The sequence below is a fragment of the Sander vitreus genome, chromosome 1 (assembly GCF_031162955.1).
Source record: "Sander vitreus isolate 19-12246 chromosome 1, sanVit1, whole genome shotgun sequence".
NCBI classification, from domain to species: domain Eukaryota; kingdom Metazoa; phylum Chordata; class Actinopteri; order Perciformes; family Percidae; genus Sander; species Sander vitreus.
The window spans coordinates 2100661-2121947 of NC_135855.1; the positions used below are offsets into that span (position 1 = coordinate 2100661).

The 21287-nt window shown below is 41.0% G+C and overlaps 1 protein-coding gene across 1 annotated transcript in view; it reads left to right on the forward strand.

Moving 5' to 3' along the window:
- Positions 1-20362, forward strand: part of adamts18 (ADAM metallopeptidase with thrombospondin type 1 motif, 18) — a 63924-nt gene extending 43562 nt beyond the window's left edge. The window contains exons 17-24 of the mRNA XM_078247199.1: positions 2929-3049; positions 4477-4603; positions 10367-10571; positions 13881-14075; positions 16287-16357; positions 16526-16691; positions 18597-18792; positions 19394-20362. Coding sequence (XP_078103325.1) covers positions 2929-3049; positions 4477-4603; positions 10367-10571; positions 13881-14075; positions 16287-16357; positions 16526-16691; positions 18597-18792; positions 19394-19509 — 1197 coding nt within the window. The 3' untranslated portion in view covers positions 19510-20362. The remainder of the gene's footprint in view (positions 1-2928; positions 3050-4476; positions 4604-10366; positions 10572-13880; positions 14076-16286; positions 16358-16525; positions 16692-18596; positions 18793-19393) is intronic.
- The last annotated feature ends 925 nt before the right edge of the window (positions 20363-21287 follow it).

Genomic DNA, 21287 nt, shown 5'->3' on the forward strand with positions numbered 1-21287 from the left:
GGTGTTTAGTTGTCAGTCAGGGGATGAGCTTTGGCTGTAGTTGTCCCAGACCGAAGAACTGGAGAGGAGACAGGGTTGGATATGTCTGAAATGATTATATGAAAGTAAACGTCTCTCCTCTTAGACAATGTTAGCGTTGTGGTTGGTTGGGTGTATTCAACAATTGTGGATGGCTTGAGGGATCAGTTATTTAGAATGTTTCAATGATGTGTAGGTCCTCTATTATTATAAATAAATCCTGCTGAATGATGTTTTCTTAGCTGCTGGTTCACATCATTGGTGGTTGTTTGGCAAATGAGCAGCAATGTTGGTAAGAGTTGGTTTGCTTGGATAAGCAAAATAGTCCTGGTGTGGTTAGCAGTGGTAGTTGTTTAATAGCAGTGGGTTTGGGTGGGTAGCATCAGCAAAGGAAGTGTTGGTGTGAAAGTGTCGCTGGTTGTTAACCAGATTAAAAAGGCCAGGGGCCACAATTTCAACATTTTAGGCTAGATGTCCTCAAGCTTAGAGGGAGCATAGTCCGAGACAGGGAGTGTGCAAATGGTAAACTTTGGTTTGACTTGTGGCCGACGGCCAATAACATATTGATAGTGTGGTTGAGAGTACGAGAGATTGCTTGGTAGAACTCTAATAAGACTGTGTGGATTTTTGCATTTCATTATGTGACAAATTAGACAGAACCATGTGGTTTGAGCCTAGATTTTTAGACAGTGGGTAAAAGCATTGACTATGAAAAGATCAGACCTTAGGTGGCTAGTAGTAACTGATTGTGATGTATGATGGTTCTGTTTTGGAGAAGAATGGACTCTAGACTTTATGCGCCTGGTGTGAAATTAAGCAAAAATTTAGTTCCAGTGTTTATTATTGTGACCAATATCAAAGCACTTGGATGCAATTGGTTTCAGAGTTACGTAAAATTCTCTTAAGTTTTAGTAAGAAAGCCTAATTCAGCTCGATAAAACTAAAACTTTGGCTGAGTTTTGAATAAAGTCAGTACAGAAAACAGATAACATAGGCGAACAAGCTTGTTTTAGCGCAGGGTTTTTTAAAGTCTGACCAGCTGTTCAGAAGTCTGTATACACTGTACCAACATGTGTAGGTGTGTTTATCTGCCATTAGACAGCTCCTTGCTCCTCTCCACATAAACGTCTCCTTTTGCCTCCTGTCTGGAGCTGGGCCAACCTTATACATGGAACAGTTAACATGTAGCAGAAGGTGATTGGTCCAGTCAGTGGATGCGCCCCAGGCCTGTTGAATGTGGACCGAACCCAGGAGGTGCTTGGCTTTCTAAGTTGGATGGTTGATGGTAGATTCCTCGTTCTTTAGGATATACCCCAAAGAAAACACACTTGTCAAAGCTGATTATTGCAGACAATGATAGACTTGATACGTTTTTCAGGCATTGGAATGGCTGTTGACAGTTGGACTTAATACAATTTGTAAAGATGAATACACACCCAACCTGAACTAAACCGAGGTGGGTTATAAAAGAGACATAACTATACTGAACCCAGTCCAGGGCAGCGCTTTGAAATGGTTTAAAATGACACACTATGAACTGACCATGTAAATGTGCCTCAAACTAAATTCTTCACCATGGCAGTGAATCCTCATTGGGTTGCTTTAATGATAGCCTGATGCTTCTTCTGTCATGGGTATGTCTGCTTTCATTCATCCGTTAGTCTCTGCTTGACTTGAATGTCCAAATAAATCTCCCTTACAGGAAAAAGGTAACTCAGAATCCCCAGCCAGTATAAAGGATGTGGTAAAAAAAAAAGAAGCGCTAACTCTCAAAAGAAAATGGAAATTGCCCCTCATATGTGCACTGTACTGTCCAAATAAAATGACCTTATAATAGTGTGGTCAGCCAGTTTGGACTAGAGAGGGAACAAAGCGCTCCTTAATGTTTCTGGAGCCTTCTGGGTAGTGGGTAGTAGAGCTAACAGCTCAGTGAGGCCTATATGGCTGAATAAGGCAGCCACGTTGTCAGTGGTCTTACCTTTAGTCTCTTGCAATGGAATCCAAAACCAATGGGCCATTTGTTTCTGATCTCCTTTCACTGCACATTAACCTTTTTGTTTATACAGTATAGGACATACTGTACAGATTCTTAAAGTTCTACCAATACAGAAGAAATAGTGTGATGTGTTTATTACAGATTGGCTTAGGACAAGGGTATACATCATACTGCATGTAGGGGAAGAAATGTAATGGTTGTTTGTTGTGGACCTGTTTATTTTATTTTTTTTAAGTTACAGTACACTAATCTGTTTCCAGCCTCTCAAATGTGAAGATTTTACATTTTAAATGACATATATTTTATATATGGACTGCCATTCAGGCAAAACAAGCAATTTGAAGATGTCACCTTGCGCTCTAAACAATTGTAAAGGGCAATTGTCATTATTTCATAACATTTCAATAAAACAATAAAAAAAAAAGTTGGGGCTTTTCTGCCTTTAATTGATAGGACAGCTAGGTGAGAAAGAGGGGGAAGACATGCAAGAGGCATACAGGCCTCTAAGTACATGTGCGCCTGCTCTACCCACTGACCTAACCCGGCCACAAAACAATACATTTCAAAGAACAAATGACGGATTTATCAATAATGCTTAGTTAATTATTAGTTTCAGCTGACTAAGCAGATAAGCAAATAAGAACACTGACAACCACTACTGAAGTGCTCTATAGCAATACAGTTGTCGACCCTTGGTATGCTTTGGTAAGTGTGAACGTGATGCGATTCCCTATATACTGGGAGCCTGAGATTTGGGGGAGGAAGGTTGCTGATTTGAACCCCTAGAGCAGCTGGGAAGCATGTGAAGATTTGAAAACTTGATGTGGATGCTCAGTGTGCTTTTCCCCGGATGAATAAATGTTAAAAGTCCATATTCATTCTCTATTCTGACTTACTGTGCTCTTGCCTAATAGATCCTTCTGCAGGGAAAGAACCCGGGTGTGGTGTGGGAGTACACCCTGCCTCGCACTGAGAGGAAACCCGACTACAGCTGGGGTGTGGTTCGCTCCGACTGCTCTGCTCCCTGTGCTGGAGGTGAGACTCTGTGTGTGTGTGTGTGTGTGTGTGTGAGAACATCAGTTTTCCCATCATTTCTTAGCAAGCGTAACTAGGCACGACGGCAGGCCTGTAAAGCTTTGGATTTCTCCACATGTTGTGTGCATGAGGCTTGTATAGAGAGCAATACTTGGTATATAAAGAGTTTGGAGGGTGTTTTTCCTAACAATGTTAGGAATGGATTAATCAGTTAAACAGTTTATCTGATCTAACGTAAGCCAGTGTTACTCCAGACAGAGTTACCTTTGGCAAACACATCTGCTATTCCTTATCTTTAAAGCTTTTCCTCTTGTAGCATTCAAAGTGAAAACATACTGTTTGAAAATACAAACAAGTATATAAGACAGATAGGGTTACATTAGAATAAAGCAAGTCTGATCTTACATTTTTTGCTTATAATACTAGCTTTACACTGCAACACAATAACAATGCTCTTTCTTCATCTGGTAAAATGCTGACTCTTTGCCCGAGACATGCACATTTAGCCTGAGTCTTTTAGCACAATATGTATGTAGCAATCAAGTGCATATTTCAGACCCCTTTTACAAGATTCTTGTTTAAAAATGAGTTAGCTTGGATCAAAAGACGGACAGAGACAGCATTTTCAAAGAAACCATGGAGCATAGTATTATCTTAATTAGCTAGCTAGCTACAGCTGATAACATCCACGAGCAGAAGTTGATATTTCTGCGAGTAAAGGTGACTGTTATCAACTAGAAATGAGAAGCCTGCTTTTGTCTACCTTTGTCCAAAATCAAGTACTTATTGTTTCACCAATTATTTATTTAGTTCTTATTTTTCACATAATGTGGTTTATTAGAGCTACTAATGCCACGGGTATCATTGCAAACTGCATGTATGCTGTGTGACAATGGAAAGCTTGACAGGCGTAACAACAGTAACTAAGGGGGGCGGGGCTTAGCAAATGGTCAATTACAATAAGAAAGTGGAAGAAATATGTGCATATTAATGTACATACTCTAAGCGCACGTGGGTCAGATTTGATCTGTATGTTAGTGTATGTATGTTAGTGTGTGTGTGTGTCTGTGTGTGTTTTCTATTGTGTACAATTCCTGTAGTAGGAAGTGTGTTAAGGCTAATGAAAAGCACCTTTGTCAACCGAGAAGTTTAGACTCTTTTGGTCCCAAGAGATTCATAGCAACCCCCGCTCACTTGTCAGTGGATGTGAATGTGTGTGTGTGTGTGTGTGTGTGTGTGTGTGTGTGTGTGTGTGTGTATGAGACGCTGCAACAGCTCGCACACAGATATTCTGACTTAACAGAGATTTTTTATCAATCACAGTTACAAAATTGAACTTCTCAGATGTCCATGTTGTTGGCATGAATGCTGAAGTTGTCATATTGTATGCAAGAACTACATCAACTCTCCCTCTGATTTTCCATCAGGTCGTATTTCGACCAAGGCTATCTGTCTGCAGGACCAGAAGGTTCAGGTCAACGCCACCATGTGCAATCCCCACACCAGACCGACACTGGGCTCCCATCTCTGCAACACACAGCCCTGCCCTGCATAGTAAGTGTGTGTGTGTGTGTGTGTGGGAGGGGGGGGGTTATTCGTGTACAGTTGGCTGTGGGATATGTGGCATGCATCTTTTATGTTGCCAAATTTTCAGGAACCCTAGGCGCTGTTTTTATTACACACACACACACACACACACACACACACACACACACACACACACACACACACACACACAGTGGTTAAGCAATCTAGAGGTTGCCTGTGGTCCATTTGCTGTGGCCAGCAACTACTCTGTTCAGCCTGTGTTCTTCTCCTCTCTACATCCTCCTCCCTTCACTGCCTGCTCTCTAATTTTCAATTTTTTTCCCCATTTTCCTATTTGAGAAAACACACGAAAGCCCTTCCAATCTGCTGTCTTTTTGCATCACTCTTTATTAATTCCATTGCTGTGTGTCCATCTGTATGTCCACCTGTGTGTCAAGTGGTTTTTCACTCTGACTTGACAGAATCATGATTTTTTTGTCTTCATGTCTATTCTACCACTTGCTGAGAACAGGCTTCTGGTGGTTGACAAGCAGGCAATTTAATCTGAACTGGCTTAACCTGGCAAGTCTTAATTAGTAGAGGAGCCTAAACCGAAATACATATTTTAAACCTATTAGTTAAATATGCAAGACATATTACATTTTTTGTCATTACTGTCTACAACATGTTTCCAGAATGCTTTATTTGAAGCACACTTCAGTTGTTAAAGTAAATTGAACTCCTGTGTTCCCAACTCTGGCTTCAGCCACGAAACTCACTCAATGTCTTTTAATTTTATTTCTTAAATATGTAGGCTACATACCAAGAACATTCATGAATATGAACTGAGATACCCCATTATGTTGTGAGCAGTAGGCCTGCATGTGCTGTTGGCAAAATGATGTCTAATCTGTCTGTGTCTATGTCTGACCTGGGCTGGCACATGTTCACGTTAAAAAGTGTGTGCGTGCACGAGCGCTACGGTCACACAAGTGTCCCGGTTTGAGTTCTGGGAAATCTGGTCACCCTACGTAAAAACGGTAAACTGTTTATGTGCTAAACATCAGCTTGTTAGCATTGTCACTGGGAGCATGCTTGCCTGCTAACATTAGCATGTAGCTCAAAGCACTGTGGTGCCAAAGTATAGCCTAGCAGAGCTGCTAGCATAGAGTCTTTTAAATACCTAGAACTTTTACACAGTTTGGTTGGTGGCTTATTGAACCTTTTCTTAGGTGGGTGGGGTTCTGTCTAGGAATTTGGTATTTCTAAAATCCTGGCTTCGGCCATGTCAGAGACATTTTATTCCAGTCTTACCAAATGGTTGACTGTTTTTGTCATGAAGTAAATGCAGGATGATGTTTCCAAGTCTGGAATGGACCTTTTGCTTTAGCGAACACTTGAGAATAAGAAAGAAAGACAAGGCCAAAGAGAGGGAGGGAGACATCAAAGCCAACTCAGAGTGATTGTTCCTTTTAGTGCATATCTTCACTCTCAAAAATTCTCTGCCCAGAGCGCCCTGACTTTCTCAGTCGCAAAATCATCATGCCCATGTTTTATCTCCGTTGTCTAGACATTGTGCTCAGTGGCATGCATTTTTAAAGACGACTGTGCATTCGGGGACCAGTGCAGCAAGCAAAGGAGGAAACCAGGCTAAAGTGCAGTAGAGTAACAAGTTGAAACAGCACTGAATAAATGGCCTCTCTCCTACAGTATGTAGGGTTGGCTGAGGGAACTGAAGCTAGCTTGATTTACAGCACTACTCCAAAGAACAGGCAGGGAACCGTGTCTTGGGTTCAGAGAGAGTACACACACACACACATGCACGCGCACACACACACACACACACACACACACACACACACACACACACAGGGCAGCATGCACACACATTTTCCGAATGTATGATGCTGAATGTATTTCGGATCCAAACCATGAGGTAAAAATAGAAATATATGCTGCTTCTGTCTGATGTTAATGATTCTGTCATTTTGTCCACCATTAGCCATGCCATGACAAGTCCAGACTGAACTTTCTCCTGTGTCAGGGGTTGAACAAGCCAGACAGCTATCGGTTACACCTCCAAGTTTCCCACCACCCGAGAGGGCATTTCCTGCTCCTAATCTCGGGCATACCATTTCTCTTATCTTGGCGAAAGGAATTAAACAGCCCTGGTGCGTGTCCCGACCTCCTCCCTTTGTTTGAGTACAGAAAATGGTATAGCCCAGCTAAATAGCATTAGTGCGGTTGTCCATTCAGGTAAAGAAAGCAGTGTTTGACACCCTTGGATCTTATTATACAGTAGCTGACACCATTTCTCAGCAAGTTGTGTGTGTTAATGTGGGCCAATTTATGGGCGCTGCACAGGAAGAAAGTTGAGTTGAGTGAGCAGCATGAAAGCTTTAATGACTGCATTAAGACCTCCAGGATGTATGGGCGTGCATTCAAGAGCCCAGGAGAGAAAAGAAAAATTGACAATGAGGTGGGATGCATGTGTACGCTCTGTGTGTCTGACAGGAGGGGGAATGTAAAAATGCCTGCTTATCTCTGCACCGTGTATCTCGGGTGCTGACAGGCCTATCCATGTTTTATTGTGCAGAGACGGCAGGATTCCCACGGGGCCCGGCCAGTCTAGCCATGCAGAGCCAGTCAAACTCCCCCCACACCCTCACCCCTTCGCTCCCATCTACTCCCTTTTGCTTAAGACCGGCTTTAAACCTTCACTCCCCATATTGCTGTTAGCCTGTCAGGGATTCTTGGCTGTGGTGTAGCAGCAGTTTCTGAACATAAAAGAGGGATGCAAGGAGAATTTTAAGAAGTCAGTTCAATCTTCTAGCCCAGCGTGCAGTTAGGAAGATATATGCATATATTTCATGGATTTTCTTTAAAGTCAATTGCTTTTTTTTTTTTCTTTCTCCACAGCACAGTCCCAACCCTTTCTACCTTGCCTTCCTCTGTAGTTCCACCTCTGCTGTTAAAAGTTATTTTGCTCTTTATCTTGGCAGAGGCCATCTGTAGAGCCACTTACCACAGGTCAGGGATTTCTTTGTGCATCACACAGCGGCATATGTAGACAGATCAAAGTGAGACATGTTGTATCTGTCCCAGAGACGATGGGCAGAAAAAATATGCACAAGATGCTGCTAAATACAGATGCTGGTCTGTATTTAGTTTACTGTTTGTTCTCAAGGAGGACATTTATTTCCACAGTAGGTGTATACATATAGCACTAACAAGTAAGATATACAGAATTATATAAAAAGTTTAACCATTGTAGGCAAGACGCATGGAAATTGATTGCAAACAAAATAAGTGCCACCTTTATTCATGTTGTTTGTGCCCACGTTCTAGTTAAAAAAAAAAGAAAAGGAAAAAATAAAAGCATAAAAAGCATAAAATCTGTAATATTCTATTGACTATGTATTTGGAGCTCAAAAGAAATTGAGAAATGAAATATTAAAGTATTCCTGTGTCCCAGTTAGGGCTGGGTACCTAATTCGATACTTTTTAGGCACTGACGGAATTGCCTCTAAAGTATTGAGTATCGAAAAATGCCTCGTCATTCAATACCCAATTTCAATACCTAAGGAATAAATCTCATCAGCGTCAGTGAGCCAATAAGCACGCAGCATGCTTCTACCAAGATCTAATAATACTGCTGATTGGCTGTCTAACGTTACACGTTGTAGAGACACACAGGAAAAACTCTACGTTCCACAGAGACGGGGCTCACATAGTAGGAGCTGAAAAATACATAAAAAGATGTTGTTTTATAAAATTGGTATCGGAAAAAGTATCGCTCAGGAACCAGTATCAAAGTCACGGAATTGGTATCGGTACCGGTATTGAAATGTTTTGAACGATACCCAGCCCTAGTCCCAGTAAGCCATGGCAGTGTGACACAGTGTCAGTCATGCACATTACTTGGACTCTGAAACCGAAGCAGCTAAAAGGAATTCAGCTATCCGTAATTATAATATTTACAGATGTGCTTTTCCCACTGTGACATGTGGAAATGTCCTCTGTAAAAAAGGGCCTATTGGAGTATGCTTATATCCAGAGAAACTTTCAATGAGTGCTACAGCAACATTACCCAGGACCAACTTTGTAAGGTCTAAAAGAAAGGAATGCAAATGTCAGATCCTGTTGGAATCATGGATGACCATATTGGAGTGAAATGCTGAGAAAAGAAAAAAATGGTTGTTTATCCAAGCAAAATGAGTCCAAGGCTACACCAAACCACACAAATGTATAAACCTGGGTTTAAAACAGACATCTTGTTAATATGAGTACAGCAACCTGTTTGGCAGAGATGGTCATTTTGTATATCATTAAGCAGAAACATGTTCATTCACTGGTGATAACTGTTGTGCAGCCATACAAGTGCTAAAAATGCATGGTTGAGCTTCTCAGAACCTCCCCTGCAGTATTGCACTCTTTTACCTCAAACTATGTCAGTTATTGAAATATTTCAGAAATACAAATTACAGCTAGGTCAGTGGTGGTTTGCAGCAAAGTGGAGTGGCACTTAAGCCACTTTTACCAAATGATACATTGTTATTTATAAGCCGGGCAAAACATAGGACGAAAAAAAGCAAACAGTCCCCAAAAAATTCAAACCGAAACTTTCGGGTCCCAATGGTCTACATCTCCAGTTTCCAAATTGCAGTTTAGTCCTGCTGCTTCATTTGTCTGTGGCGTTTGAAAGAGAATGAAAGCATTTTTCTTGGCGGCACGGAGGAATGGTCTTTGCGGTAGCTTGTCGTCTCAGAAATGGACTGAGCCATCTGCCCATCTCTCCATCTCCCGCTTCTAAGCCTGTGGTTGTCAGACCACTCATTTGCTGTAATCTCCCCCTTCACTCCCAATGCCAAGACAGAAGCTATTTTAGAAGCAGCAGTAGGCTTTCATCAGTGGCGAAGTAGGATTTCAAAGACACTAAAGGAGAGACAGGACAGGAGAGGCAACAAGCACCGGACAGAAGGAGAGGAGATTGTAAATAAAATGATGGGAGGAGAGAGGACAGGTGAATCAGAGAAGATAAAAATGTAGAAAGACAAAATGAAAGAGGGTGGGATTGTAGTCCACATCTGTCCATAGCCTTATTGTATGTTGTATATTGCGGTTGGCCTTGAAAACCTGGGAAAGCTGCTATGGAGAGTTGTATATACAATATGGTTGTCATGTTTAGTTTCACATGAGCTGGATGGATATGGATATATATATATATATATATATATATATATATTTTGGCCTGTGTATTTTCTTTGTCCTTAACTACCAGTCTGTGCAATGTGAAAGATCAATGTGTGAAATGATTGTGAGTTTTTTAAAAGCAACAGTTTTAGGTTTTCATGAATCATAACTTCTAAGAAGAGCAAGAAAAACCAAAAAAACCCAGTTCTCCAGTTGGACTTTGTAACCGCCTAATAATAAGTGGTTTTCTGAAGTCTTTGGTGTGATAGTACTTACTGGTAATTTAGGTGGAAATTGTGTTTTTCTGTGTGTGTGTGTGTGTGTGTGTGTGTGTGTGTGTGTGTGTATGTTTGGGCCCAAAATAAGTGCAGCAGATTAGAGTTTGAATCTGTGGTTGGCTGTCCTGATTAGGAGCTCAGTAATGTGGTTGGTATCCTAATGACAGAGGCTGAGTTTATTCTATAACAGCTACTTATAATGTGTGTGTGTGTGTGTGTGTGTGTGTGTGTGTGTGTGTGTGTATATACGAGCAAATGTATGCATGTACCAAACCACAACTGACACATACTCCTCAATATTGTTGGTGTCCCACCACAGCTGGGCGACCGGAGACTGGGGTCAGTGCAGTCGCTCCTGTGGAGGAGGTCAGCAGACCAGGACCCTGCGCTGCCTGAGGAAGGTGACCTATCAGAGGGAAGAGGCGGTGGTGCACTCCCTCTGCCCCGTCATCTCTCCAGCCCAGGTCCAGCCCTGCCACACCCAGGCCTGCCCGCCTGAGTGGAGCACCGGATCCTGGTCACAGGTGGGTTTTGTGTCAGCATTTAAAATAACTTTTTTTAGCTACTTTTCGTAGCGACATGCCTAAAACTTACTGTCATGTGAAATACAGTACAGACCTTCATTCTCCTTAGACGATTAATACTTTGACTCTAGTTATCCTCTGACTTTTCCTTTGTGTCATCAAGAGGTTGACATTTGGGGTAATTAGTGAAATGTATTGATAGTTGTTAGAGGAATGTTGTTGACATTTGGTACAGTCGTACATGTTCCCCGCACTATGAATTGCAGAGCTATTCAACAAATAAAAGCAAAACTAATGACAATCTGCCTGAGCTGTACTTTGTGTTATTTGCCAATTAACAAATGTTAGCATGCTAACCTGCTAAATAACGAAGTTAAACATGGAAAACATTACCTGCGGAACACACGCAATAAGTTCACTGTACCTCTGTTTCTGAGTACAGTCTTAGTCACAGCTTTTTGGAGAGTTTGTACATACACAATGAATACAATTATCAGTATGTTTGGTCTGTGAAGCTACAGTAAATCATGGCTTGCTCCTCTTATGCTATAAGAACACTTTCCAAAGTCTGGAGTTTGATTCTAACTTGACACAGTGCAGCTGACCTTGTGTACGCCGCGTACAAATCAACTTTGATGCTAAAAAAAACCTTTTTGTACAAACGTACACAACTTAAAATATATGTGATTGATTTAGTTGTTACAGGCCTTTTTCACAGCAGACATTTTGTCTTGTCATACTAGCAAAACTACAGGTCTAACTAGTAACATTAACAAGGCTTTGTTCCATTCAAGTGCCACACGTCCATGTCAGCACGACTAGACACAATACCAGGACCCTGAAACTGAAGCAGCTAGTGGAATTCAGCCATCATTTGTTTTATTATTTACACCTGTGTTTTACCTCCTGTGACATGTGGAGAAGAAAAGGCCATTATTTACTTTTACGCTCACTGTTCAAGCATAGGAAAGAAGAGAAGTGCTGACGGTAAGTTTAAAAGAAAGAAAACATGTTTCAATCCTGATGATGATACTCTACCTTTGTCTCTTCTTTGTTTGCTGTAAAGTCGTTGTTTTTGATGTCTGGGTTTACAGGTCCTATGTTCTCATTGTCAAAATTACGTTTTTTGGCTGAAAGTCATGTAGAGATCCCCAACTTCAGGTTAAAATACACTTACATGTTTAGATATCTGCATGACAGAAACACGTCTGTGCCTGACGACGCACGCACACACACACACACACACACACACACACACACACACACACACACACACACACACACACACACTGAGTTTAGTCATGCTACATGCAGCACTCTGCTGCCCTCTGTTGGACGTGTGAAGAACATTAAAAAACAAACGACAGATTTTTAATACAAATGAGCCACTTGTCAGGATTATACAAGTTTTATTTTAAGCTGCTGCTTGTTGAAACACCTTCTTTGCATTCTATTTTAATTGCAATCTCAATGACATGTTTTCTCTTCTACCATTTTCCTTCTTTGGAATTTGGGACATTTCATTTCAACCGTTGAATCAGAATGAACTCTACCTGCATGTAGTAACCAAATACATCCATGAATCACAAAACAGACACACAAGAGTGATCATAAGTGATCGTCTGGTTTGCAATTAATCCCTCTTTTAAGATGTTAACTTACAGGATTGTATTAATTTGTTTTTTTCAAAGCCAACTACGACGGCATTTGTTTAGGCCATTTAATTCTATGGCTATTAACCAAGTATGACTTCAAATTTTAGGCCGGTTCCTCTGTAACCAGAGTCAACAGGGCTTTTATTTGCTCATTTTCCTGTATACAATGCCTGGCAGCAGATCTGATGATTAGCTGGTGTGACCTGCATAGTCCCGACACTCAGCTGTCATCCAGTCATCATTCTTTGGCACATTAAGGTTGTGTGCTTGGACTATTTTGTGACACCAGTCGGAGTTCAGTTGGCGGTCACGCAGAGGCGAGGCCAGAAAAGATCAATCGGACATTTCAGTGACAAAAGGACAACTGGGATGTGTGGTTGTGCGTGGTTGTGTATGTAAATGGCTTTACACAGATGCGTATGTGTCTTTTGTCTAATAGATGAATGCGATGTTGTCACATAAAGTGCCCTGACTGCTGTGCTGGTCAGTCCCAGCGGAGCAGTTTGACTCCACCTCTGCATTTCAGCTGGAGGTTACAGCAGCACTGTCTGCTGTTGGTGGATACTTTGATGGGATGGGGGTCACATTCATCTGCCAGTTATTGGTTTATTGTATTTAATGTTAGGCCATAATGGGCTGTCATCAAACCGGTGACCTTCTGTTTGCTTGTACGCCATGCTGTGAATCACAAATGCATTCACAGTGTCCGTGCCAAGGATTTAACCTCTGTTAAACGTGATGAAAGCCGTAGGTTCAAGAGAGCATAAGAAAGTACAAAGCTAAGTTACAGAATATGAGCATGTAAGTATGATTTCATATGTGTATGGTTATTGGGGCGCCCTGGTAGCTCACCTGGCTGAGCGTGTGCCCTATGTATTAAGGCTCAGTCCTTACCGCAGTGGCCTGGGTTCGAGTCCTACCCGCATGCCGTCCCCCCCTCTCTCTACCCCGTTTCCTGTTTACATCTGTTCTAAAATCAAATCAAATAAAGGCCAAAAATGCCCAATTTCTTTTTTAAACTGCCTAATAATAAGTAGGGATGGGTACTGAATTCGATATATTTTTTAGGCACCGACCTCCAAAGTATCGAGTATCGAAAAATGCCTCGTCATTCAACACCCAATTTCAATACCTAAGGCGTAAACTCATCAGCGTCAGTGAGCCAATAAGCCCGCAGCATGCTTCTACCAAGATCTAATAATGTCTCTGATTGGCTGTCTAACGTTACACATCATAGAGGCATGCAGGAAAAAGTCTACGTTACGCACAGAGATGCCTGTAGTAGTAGCTGAAAAATAAATAAAAAGATCTGTGCCGTAATGTGTAATGTTGTAATTTCTTTTTGTTTTATAAAATTGGTATCAGAAAAAGTATCGTTCAGGAATCGGTATCAAAGTCATAGTATTGGTATTGTTACCGGTATCGAAGATTTTTTGAATGATACCCAGCCCTAGTAATAAGTGCTTTTCTAAAATCATTGGTGTGATAGTACTCACTGCTAATATACTGTAGAGTGAAATTGAATCTTAAGAAAAGAATAATATGTGTATGGTCATTAAACATTTGCCTATTGAATCAATAATCACCTCAGGATGCACTCATCTGTGTTTCTGACTTATGTGACTTCTTTTACTTCCTTCTTGTCCACTCGCAGTGCTCCAAGACCTGTGGCCGTGGCCTGAGGAAGCGGAGCGTGTTTTGCCGCAGCACTGATCCTGGGGCCAAAGCGGTGGTGGTGCCTGACAGCATGTGCAGACAGCACCACAGACCCAAAGCCCAGGAGACCTGCGTCCTGCGGCGTTGCCCCAAGAACGAAAGGCTGCAGTGGATCCCTACTCCCTGGGGAGAGGTAGGGGAAAAAAGAGCCATGAAGCTCAAGGAGCAGAAGCGCTAGAAGTGAAATGTGTTCAGATATTTCTGGTTAATAGTTTTGAGGAAAACTCCACCCTAAAGCACTTGAAAATGTGTTGCTTTGTGGGTCCATCTTGTTGCTTGGTGATGTGTTTGTTTCACTCGCTTCCAGCACAGCAGCTATGATTTTCAGTTTTATAAAACATCAGGAGTAAACCAGAATCAGAATCAGAATCAGAACCAGCGTTATTGGCCAGGTTTGCGTAAACAAACAAGGAATTTGACTCCGGTTCATCTTTGTTCTCAAAGTACAACACTCAAATAACATATAAAGAATAAAAACAGAAAGGACAGTAAGAAATATAAAAAAATACTGTATAACAATACAATATAATTTACACATTTACAAGAAATATACAATAACAATTGAAGAGAGGGAAGGAATAGTGCAATATCAGTATAATCTGAGATTTAAGATTTAAATATAAATATAGTGCAAGGCAGTTCAGTGCAAAGGTGAAATATTAATAACAATATTGTAATTGTAAGATTGAAATATACATGAGGTAGATGAGCATAACAGTGTTGAACATCAAGCTTTTTCAGAATTAAGAAAACAAAGGCTTCTTACTAGGGCTCTCATTCTTCAAACATATTTAACAATCATACAGGGAGAAATCCGTCATAGAACAGAGAAAGCAGTTTCACAGCCAGCAGCCTCAATAGACCAAAATGCCGTGCAACATCAAGACTCTGGACTGGAAAAACTATCAGCACTGCTCAACGGCACATCCCTTCACTGAGCATGTTGAAAGGCAAACTGGTATATATAGGGAATTGGATGAACTGGACTGGAAGTAGAGGAAAAAAGGAATAACTAAAAGTGATTGATAAACTGAAATTACAATAATTGAAACTGTGATTCTGTTGAGCTATCGCTGTCAAAGTGTCCGACCAATGCAAGATGGAAAAGTGTCACACAGATTTTAGTAGCTAATGCTAAAATGATCAGTCAATTTACCTGATTACAAATTTGATATTTGACTACTTAATTTATCAAGCAAACATTTTCAAATGTGAATACTAGCTTATTATTATTTTATTATTATTGATTTATTGATTAAATATAATGAGGTTCTGAACTGTTGGTTGGACAAAACAAACAATTTGAAGATGTCATCTTGTGTTTTGAGAAATCATGATTGGTATTTTTCACTTTTATGTACGGTGGCATATCACTGCCAACAAGAAGAAAAAAAAGACTCATTGTAACGTGAAACCTTTCTTGTCTGCACCAGATTCTTTTCAACAAGCTATTTGTTATGGTATTATGACATAACGAGAAGAATAACAAGGACATGTGTACATCTGCAAAGCAGGTTGTCGACCAGCACTTATCTTTAACCCTCATAGAGGGTCAACATGCTGAAATTTCCACATTATATTACCAGCTTTGCTCAGCAGTTTTGACAGTTTAATCCTGGGATTATGAAGTGTTCCAAGCCAACAAATGATGTTGTCAGATAATAAACACCATCAAGGATTCGCCTACAATTTCCAAGATATGCTGGCTCCCTCCAAAGCTAATCAAAGTCCTGAAAACAATTGGGAGGTGTTGCATACATCTTTTGAAGAATTACCTTAGAAGACGTTTCATCTAGAAATCTGTACAAGTATTTGACAGCCGCATCATGTTGGCCTTTAATCATAATTTCAGATAGCATATTCTTTTAGTGTTTGTGCCAAAGATTGGTGAACTCTTACCTTCCTTGGTGCTGTGAAGTGGAGTGATTAAAGTGAGAGAGAGAGGGCACTGAGTTACATGCTGAATAGTTAATGTTGCTGAATATAGAATGAAAAAGGTCAGTGCAAGGATTCAGTCTGCAGCACAAGACTAGGAAGATGAAACACAGTGAAGATAGCTCTCAGAATGGTGGCTTGGATTTTGAAAAAGAGCCAGCCACTTACTGACACTCTCACACATACATGTACACTGTCTGTTCATCAAATATAATGACTGAAAAATACTCAGTAGAGCACTTAGTATTTTGGCTCTATTACTACAACCATAGGTGACCTTGTGGTGTCTGCTGCCATGGAAACCCGCCGAATTACAAACACACACACACACACACACACACACACACACACACACACACACACACACACACACTCACGGAGTTCATTTTAAACTGCCTCTCTGTTCCAGTGCTCCAGTTCTTGTGGCTCAGGCATCCAGAAAAGAGAGCTTCGCTGCGGGGAGAGAGACTCACAGGGAGGGTATGTGCCTTCAGCTTCACACCAAGACACTTTTACAGATCTGCACAGACACTTAAGACCCCACTGTGTCATCTGTGTACTGTCCTCAGAGTCAGACTGTTTTCAGGAATTGTAAGCTCTGTAGGAATAGTCATTTTTAAGCTGACAACTTGTCCTATCCCCGCACAGGTATGTGGAGTTCCCCATACGTAGGTGCAGGAACATGGCTAAACCTCTGGTGGATCTCCAGCAGGGCTGCAACCGAGGTCCATGCCCAGAGCTCCCTCGGGTCGTCCCTGGCAGAACCAGCTCCAGTGCTGTGGTCTTAGGCTGGTACTCATCTCCCTGGCAACAGGTACATTTGATCAGGCTTTGATCCTAATCTATCAACACAAGAGACTTTCAGTGCTACATGTGCATTCCAGCTGACAGTCTTCCAAATTGGAACTTTTCTCCCACAAGCGGCACAATTATGAAGTACACTAGACGGATATAAATTGAATCCCGGCACATGTAACGCATGACTGGATGCTCGAACTAGAATTTGACATCATAGCCATGACAAGACATTAAATCTCACATCAGTTACCTGAACATGTATCTGTGTTTGGGAGGAGGGCTGGAGTCAGTCAAAACTTAGGAGCTTTGTATTTCTCCACATGCAGTAGTGGTGTCCATGGGGCTCTTACTGTAGAGGGTCTTTCTTTTCATTCTTTCCATAACCAAAAAAACAAGAGAAAAAGTTGAAGAAATTGATTAAACTGTGAGTTTATCTGCTCTAAAATAAGCTGTGACCGTTTGGCCTATCCAGCTAACCAGCTTACATAAGCAACTGAGCGTTACTTCCAAAGTCAAGCAGCATATCATCAGCTAACTACATTCATTAGTGGGGTTACAGGTTGGTTATGTTAAATAAAAAAAGCTCAGATCACGACTAGCACATCCACTGTGTGGGAGCCAGTCCTGGATGCAGCACAGTTATGTAGCTTTAGCCTCTTTTATTTTTTTAGCATTACATCATGTAGGCTATGTAGCAATCAAGCACATATTTGGGATCTCATTTGACAACATTCTTGTTTTAAACCGAGGCACAGCATTTTCACCTAAAGAATTACGCTAATATTAGCTAATTAACAAGCTAGCTACAGCTGATCAAATCTGCTGGCGGCAGTAGCCGTTCCAGGTGGCAATATCAACACTGGCTCGAAATGAGCCTACTTCTACTTCTGTCTATCTCTGACATCAAACATGACTACACATTTCATGTGGTTAAGTGATTAGGTGCAAGAACACAAAGCTTGGCAGGTGTAGCACCAGTAACTGAGGGGGGTGGGGTTTAGAGAATGGTCAATTGAAAACCAAATCGAAGAAAAAGTGTGATTGCAATGTGACTGTAGAAGTCAAATGTTCAAAATGAGGTCAGGAAGTTGTGGCAAGTGTGCATTATGCTCTGCTGTAAATAGCATCAGCGTTCTTCAAAAGTAGCTACGAGCAAAAAACAATCCCGTTGTGTAACCTGTTGCTTCGAAACGAACAAATCTACTGTGAAAGGTTTAGTCAGTTTAACATATTCTTTTCCACCTCACCGTCTCTCACTACATTGATTTTTGTTCACCAGGCCTCTTTCTCTGGGAGGCCAAGGCATGATGAGGAAGGCAACACAACATATGAGCCAAAACAATCAATGAATACAAGATGTATGGCCAAGGGTGGCTCTTGTGTTCTAATATCTACGTTTCCCCAAAAAAGACCTCAGAGGCAGACTGTACAGTGTAGGTGGTGGTAGTTCACAGACATAGCATAGTTCTTGTGTGCAGAATGGGCCTCAGATGCAATCCAAAAGCTCCACTCTGATACAGAGTCTATTGGGGCAGGTTGTGTAGGCTATGTGTTATAGTTATATAATCTATTATGCAAAAAGGGCAACCTCATATAGCACAGTGTCTTGTTCTTCTCATCTCAACCTTGTGATCCTTGTATGTTTCCACCAGAGGAGATATTTCCTGACAGCTCGCTGGAGGGCAGGTACATGCTGGATGGGATGTTTGTTTTCTTCATCTGTTCTTTATCTCTGCATAGACTTTTCCTCCATCTCTCTTCTGCTGCCTTTCATGACGATATTTTTTTCTCAGTGCACTTCAGCATTTGATCTCTTTCTCCTATTTATATCCCTGTGCCTTTCTCCTCATTTCCCTCCTTCCTCCTATTTGTTTCTGTCCCTCTCTCTCTCTCCGCTGTTTCTCTCCAACCTCTGTCTCAGTGCTCTGTGTCCTGTGGGGGAGGAGTCCAGACTCGGTCCATCCAGTGTCTCCGGCAGGGTCGCCCCGCAGCTGGCTGCCTGCCCCACCAGAGGCCTGTTACTTCTAGGGCGTGCAACACACACTTCTGCCCCGCTGCTCCCCCGGCTCCGGCACAACGCCCCAGCCGGGTCGCAGCTGCTGGACCAACACTGAAAGGTACATTTCTCTCTGAGGGAAGAAGACAAATATATCCAGTTTAATTTCCTTATAACCATGGAATAATGGGTATTTCTGTTCTTCTTGATGAATTCTTACCATAGTTCAATGACAAGTAGCTCAAGTGAATTGAACAGTAAATTGTACATTTGTACAGTATGTGTTTGAGCTGCTAGCATTGCTGTAGACTCTAGTCGTGTTTATATTTGATTGAACTGGTTTTGAAAAGATATGATGATTAATTGATTTTTTCTTTTTTTTCTCTTTGATGATTAATCACCAGAAAAATGGGAAATCAATCTTCCAGGTCATTAATCAAGTAAAAATGACAAAAACGAAAATCAGATGCCAGCTTATTTTATGTGCTGCTTTTTTTCTATATCACCGTAAATTGAATATCTTTGGAAAATTTTAAAAAAAATTGAAAATTTGATGCCTATTTTTCTTGATTTTCTGACCATTTCTTGGCAGACCAATTATTTAATACATTGGTTATCCACTGAATAAACAACAGTAAGTATATAAATAAATAAATAAAAAATATAATATCATGGGTTGCAGCCTGAGTTTGAACTGCCTTCTTTTTTTGTTTTCTCTGCAGATGAACAATGCATGGACCATTTCAGCTGGTGTCACTTGGTTCCCCAGCACGGCGTTTGTAACCACAAGTTCTATGGACAGCAGTGCTGCAAGTCCTGCTCCAGCAAGAGGCAATAGAGCACTGATACCTCTGAGTCTGTGGCTTCGGGGCCTCTGAGGGACACAACACCACAAAGGCAGTTTGGGGGCCATTACTCACAACACACGGAACTGCGCTCGACACTTGTGTGTTTTCTTCCTGGAGTACTTGACTAATGAGTTTTGAAAAGAAGTAGAAAAAAAGAAGAAGAGAGAAACAATGGACTCTTTTTCATTAAAGAAGGCAGTGTGGTCAAGCGGTCAAGTCATCACGTCATCGATCACATTGGAACTGGAAAGACAATGCAAATCACAGAGCATCTGAAGACTTGTTGATGTAATATATATATATATATATATATATATATATATATATATATATATATATATATATGTGTGTGTTGTCGTTTTGTCGAGTGTTTTCCTTCTGAAACCTCTAAAGCTACAAGCCATCACGAGAACAGGAAAGGACAGTAGCGTTTTAGCTTGCTTATATGTTGTATTTTTAAAGGCGTCTGGGTTGCATACGCCTTTATTTAAGTTATTATGGTTGGTAATATATGATTTTACATTTTGTCAGATGTACAGTGGATCAGTGAGATGTTATTTCTATGTTTTTTGGGTATACCATAGGATTGTGCCAGTCACCCTTGGATCCACGTTATGAGATTTTATATGAGGCATTAGTAATCAATGGTCAGATGCCTTCTGCACTTCCTCCTTCACACACACTCTCTCCGCCTGTTATATTTACTGCTGCTGAATCATTTGGAACAAGTCACGTTAACGCTATGAAAACATGCCTATCTGTGTACGTAAAACATTTTATCCAGTCACGTTGTAAGTGGTCGCTCTCCTGTACGGTTATGGTTAATACAACTTGATCATCTTATCCATCTGGCTTTTTTTTCTTTCTTTCCTGCATTCTCTCTATTCTATCGATCACAGCCACACTGAGGGGAACAGTGGCCTGTGTTGTCTGCGGCCCTGGAGGGGAGGAGAGAGTGATTGCAGGGTGAGCGTGGATGCAGTCTCGATAGCATGAGGAGAACAGTGTAGGTGTGTTCTCCACAGAAGTCCAGTCAGAATGCAGCTCTGATGTGGCAGAGATTTGGCTGGACACATTCAGTTTGATGTTAATCAGCCACCACTCAAAGAACAGCAAACATAGCTTCAAGGTTTCCTTTGCACATTGGTCATAGTAATAATAATAAATAAAGAGATCATTTCATAGTAGCAGAGATTAATCGATTAGTTGTCAACTATTAAATTGATCGCCAACTATTTTGATAATTGTTTTGAGTAAACAATTCTCTGATTCCAGCTTCTAAAATGTGACTATTTTCTGGTTTCTTCACTCCTCTATGATAGTAAACTAAATACATTTGAGTTGTGGACAAAACAAGACATTTGAGGACGTCATCCTGGGCTTTGGGAAACACTGATCGACATTTTTCACAATTTTCTGACATTTTATAGAGCAAACAACTAATCGAATAATCAAGAAAATACTCAATCCTCAATTTGTGTCATGTCAGTCTTACCCAGTAAGCCTTGAGCCAGTGGGTTGCAGGTCGAAAGACGTCTAGATATCTAAAAAGCTTTTGTAGATGATTTCAATGTGAAGTGGGTCCTAACTATATATGAATTAGTCATTGAAATGCTGTTGAAACAACTGTTATTTAACCTAAAAATCAATCAGTTTTTTCCAGTTGTAACCTTGACATCTAGATGCTCCCCCCAACATACCAAGTCAATGCTTCCAGGTTCATTCAACCTTTATATTTATACAGGATAAATAAGTGTTTTTCGACATA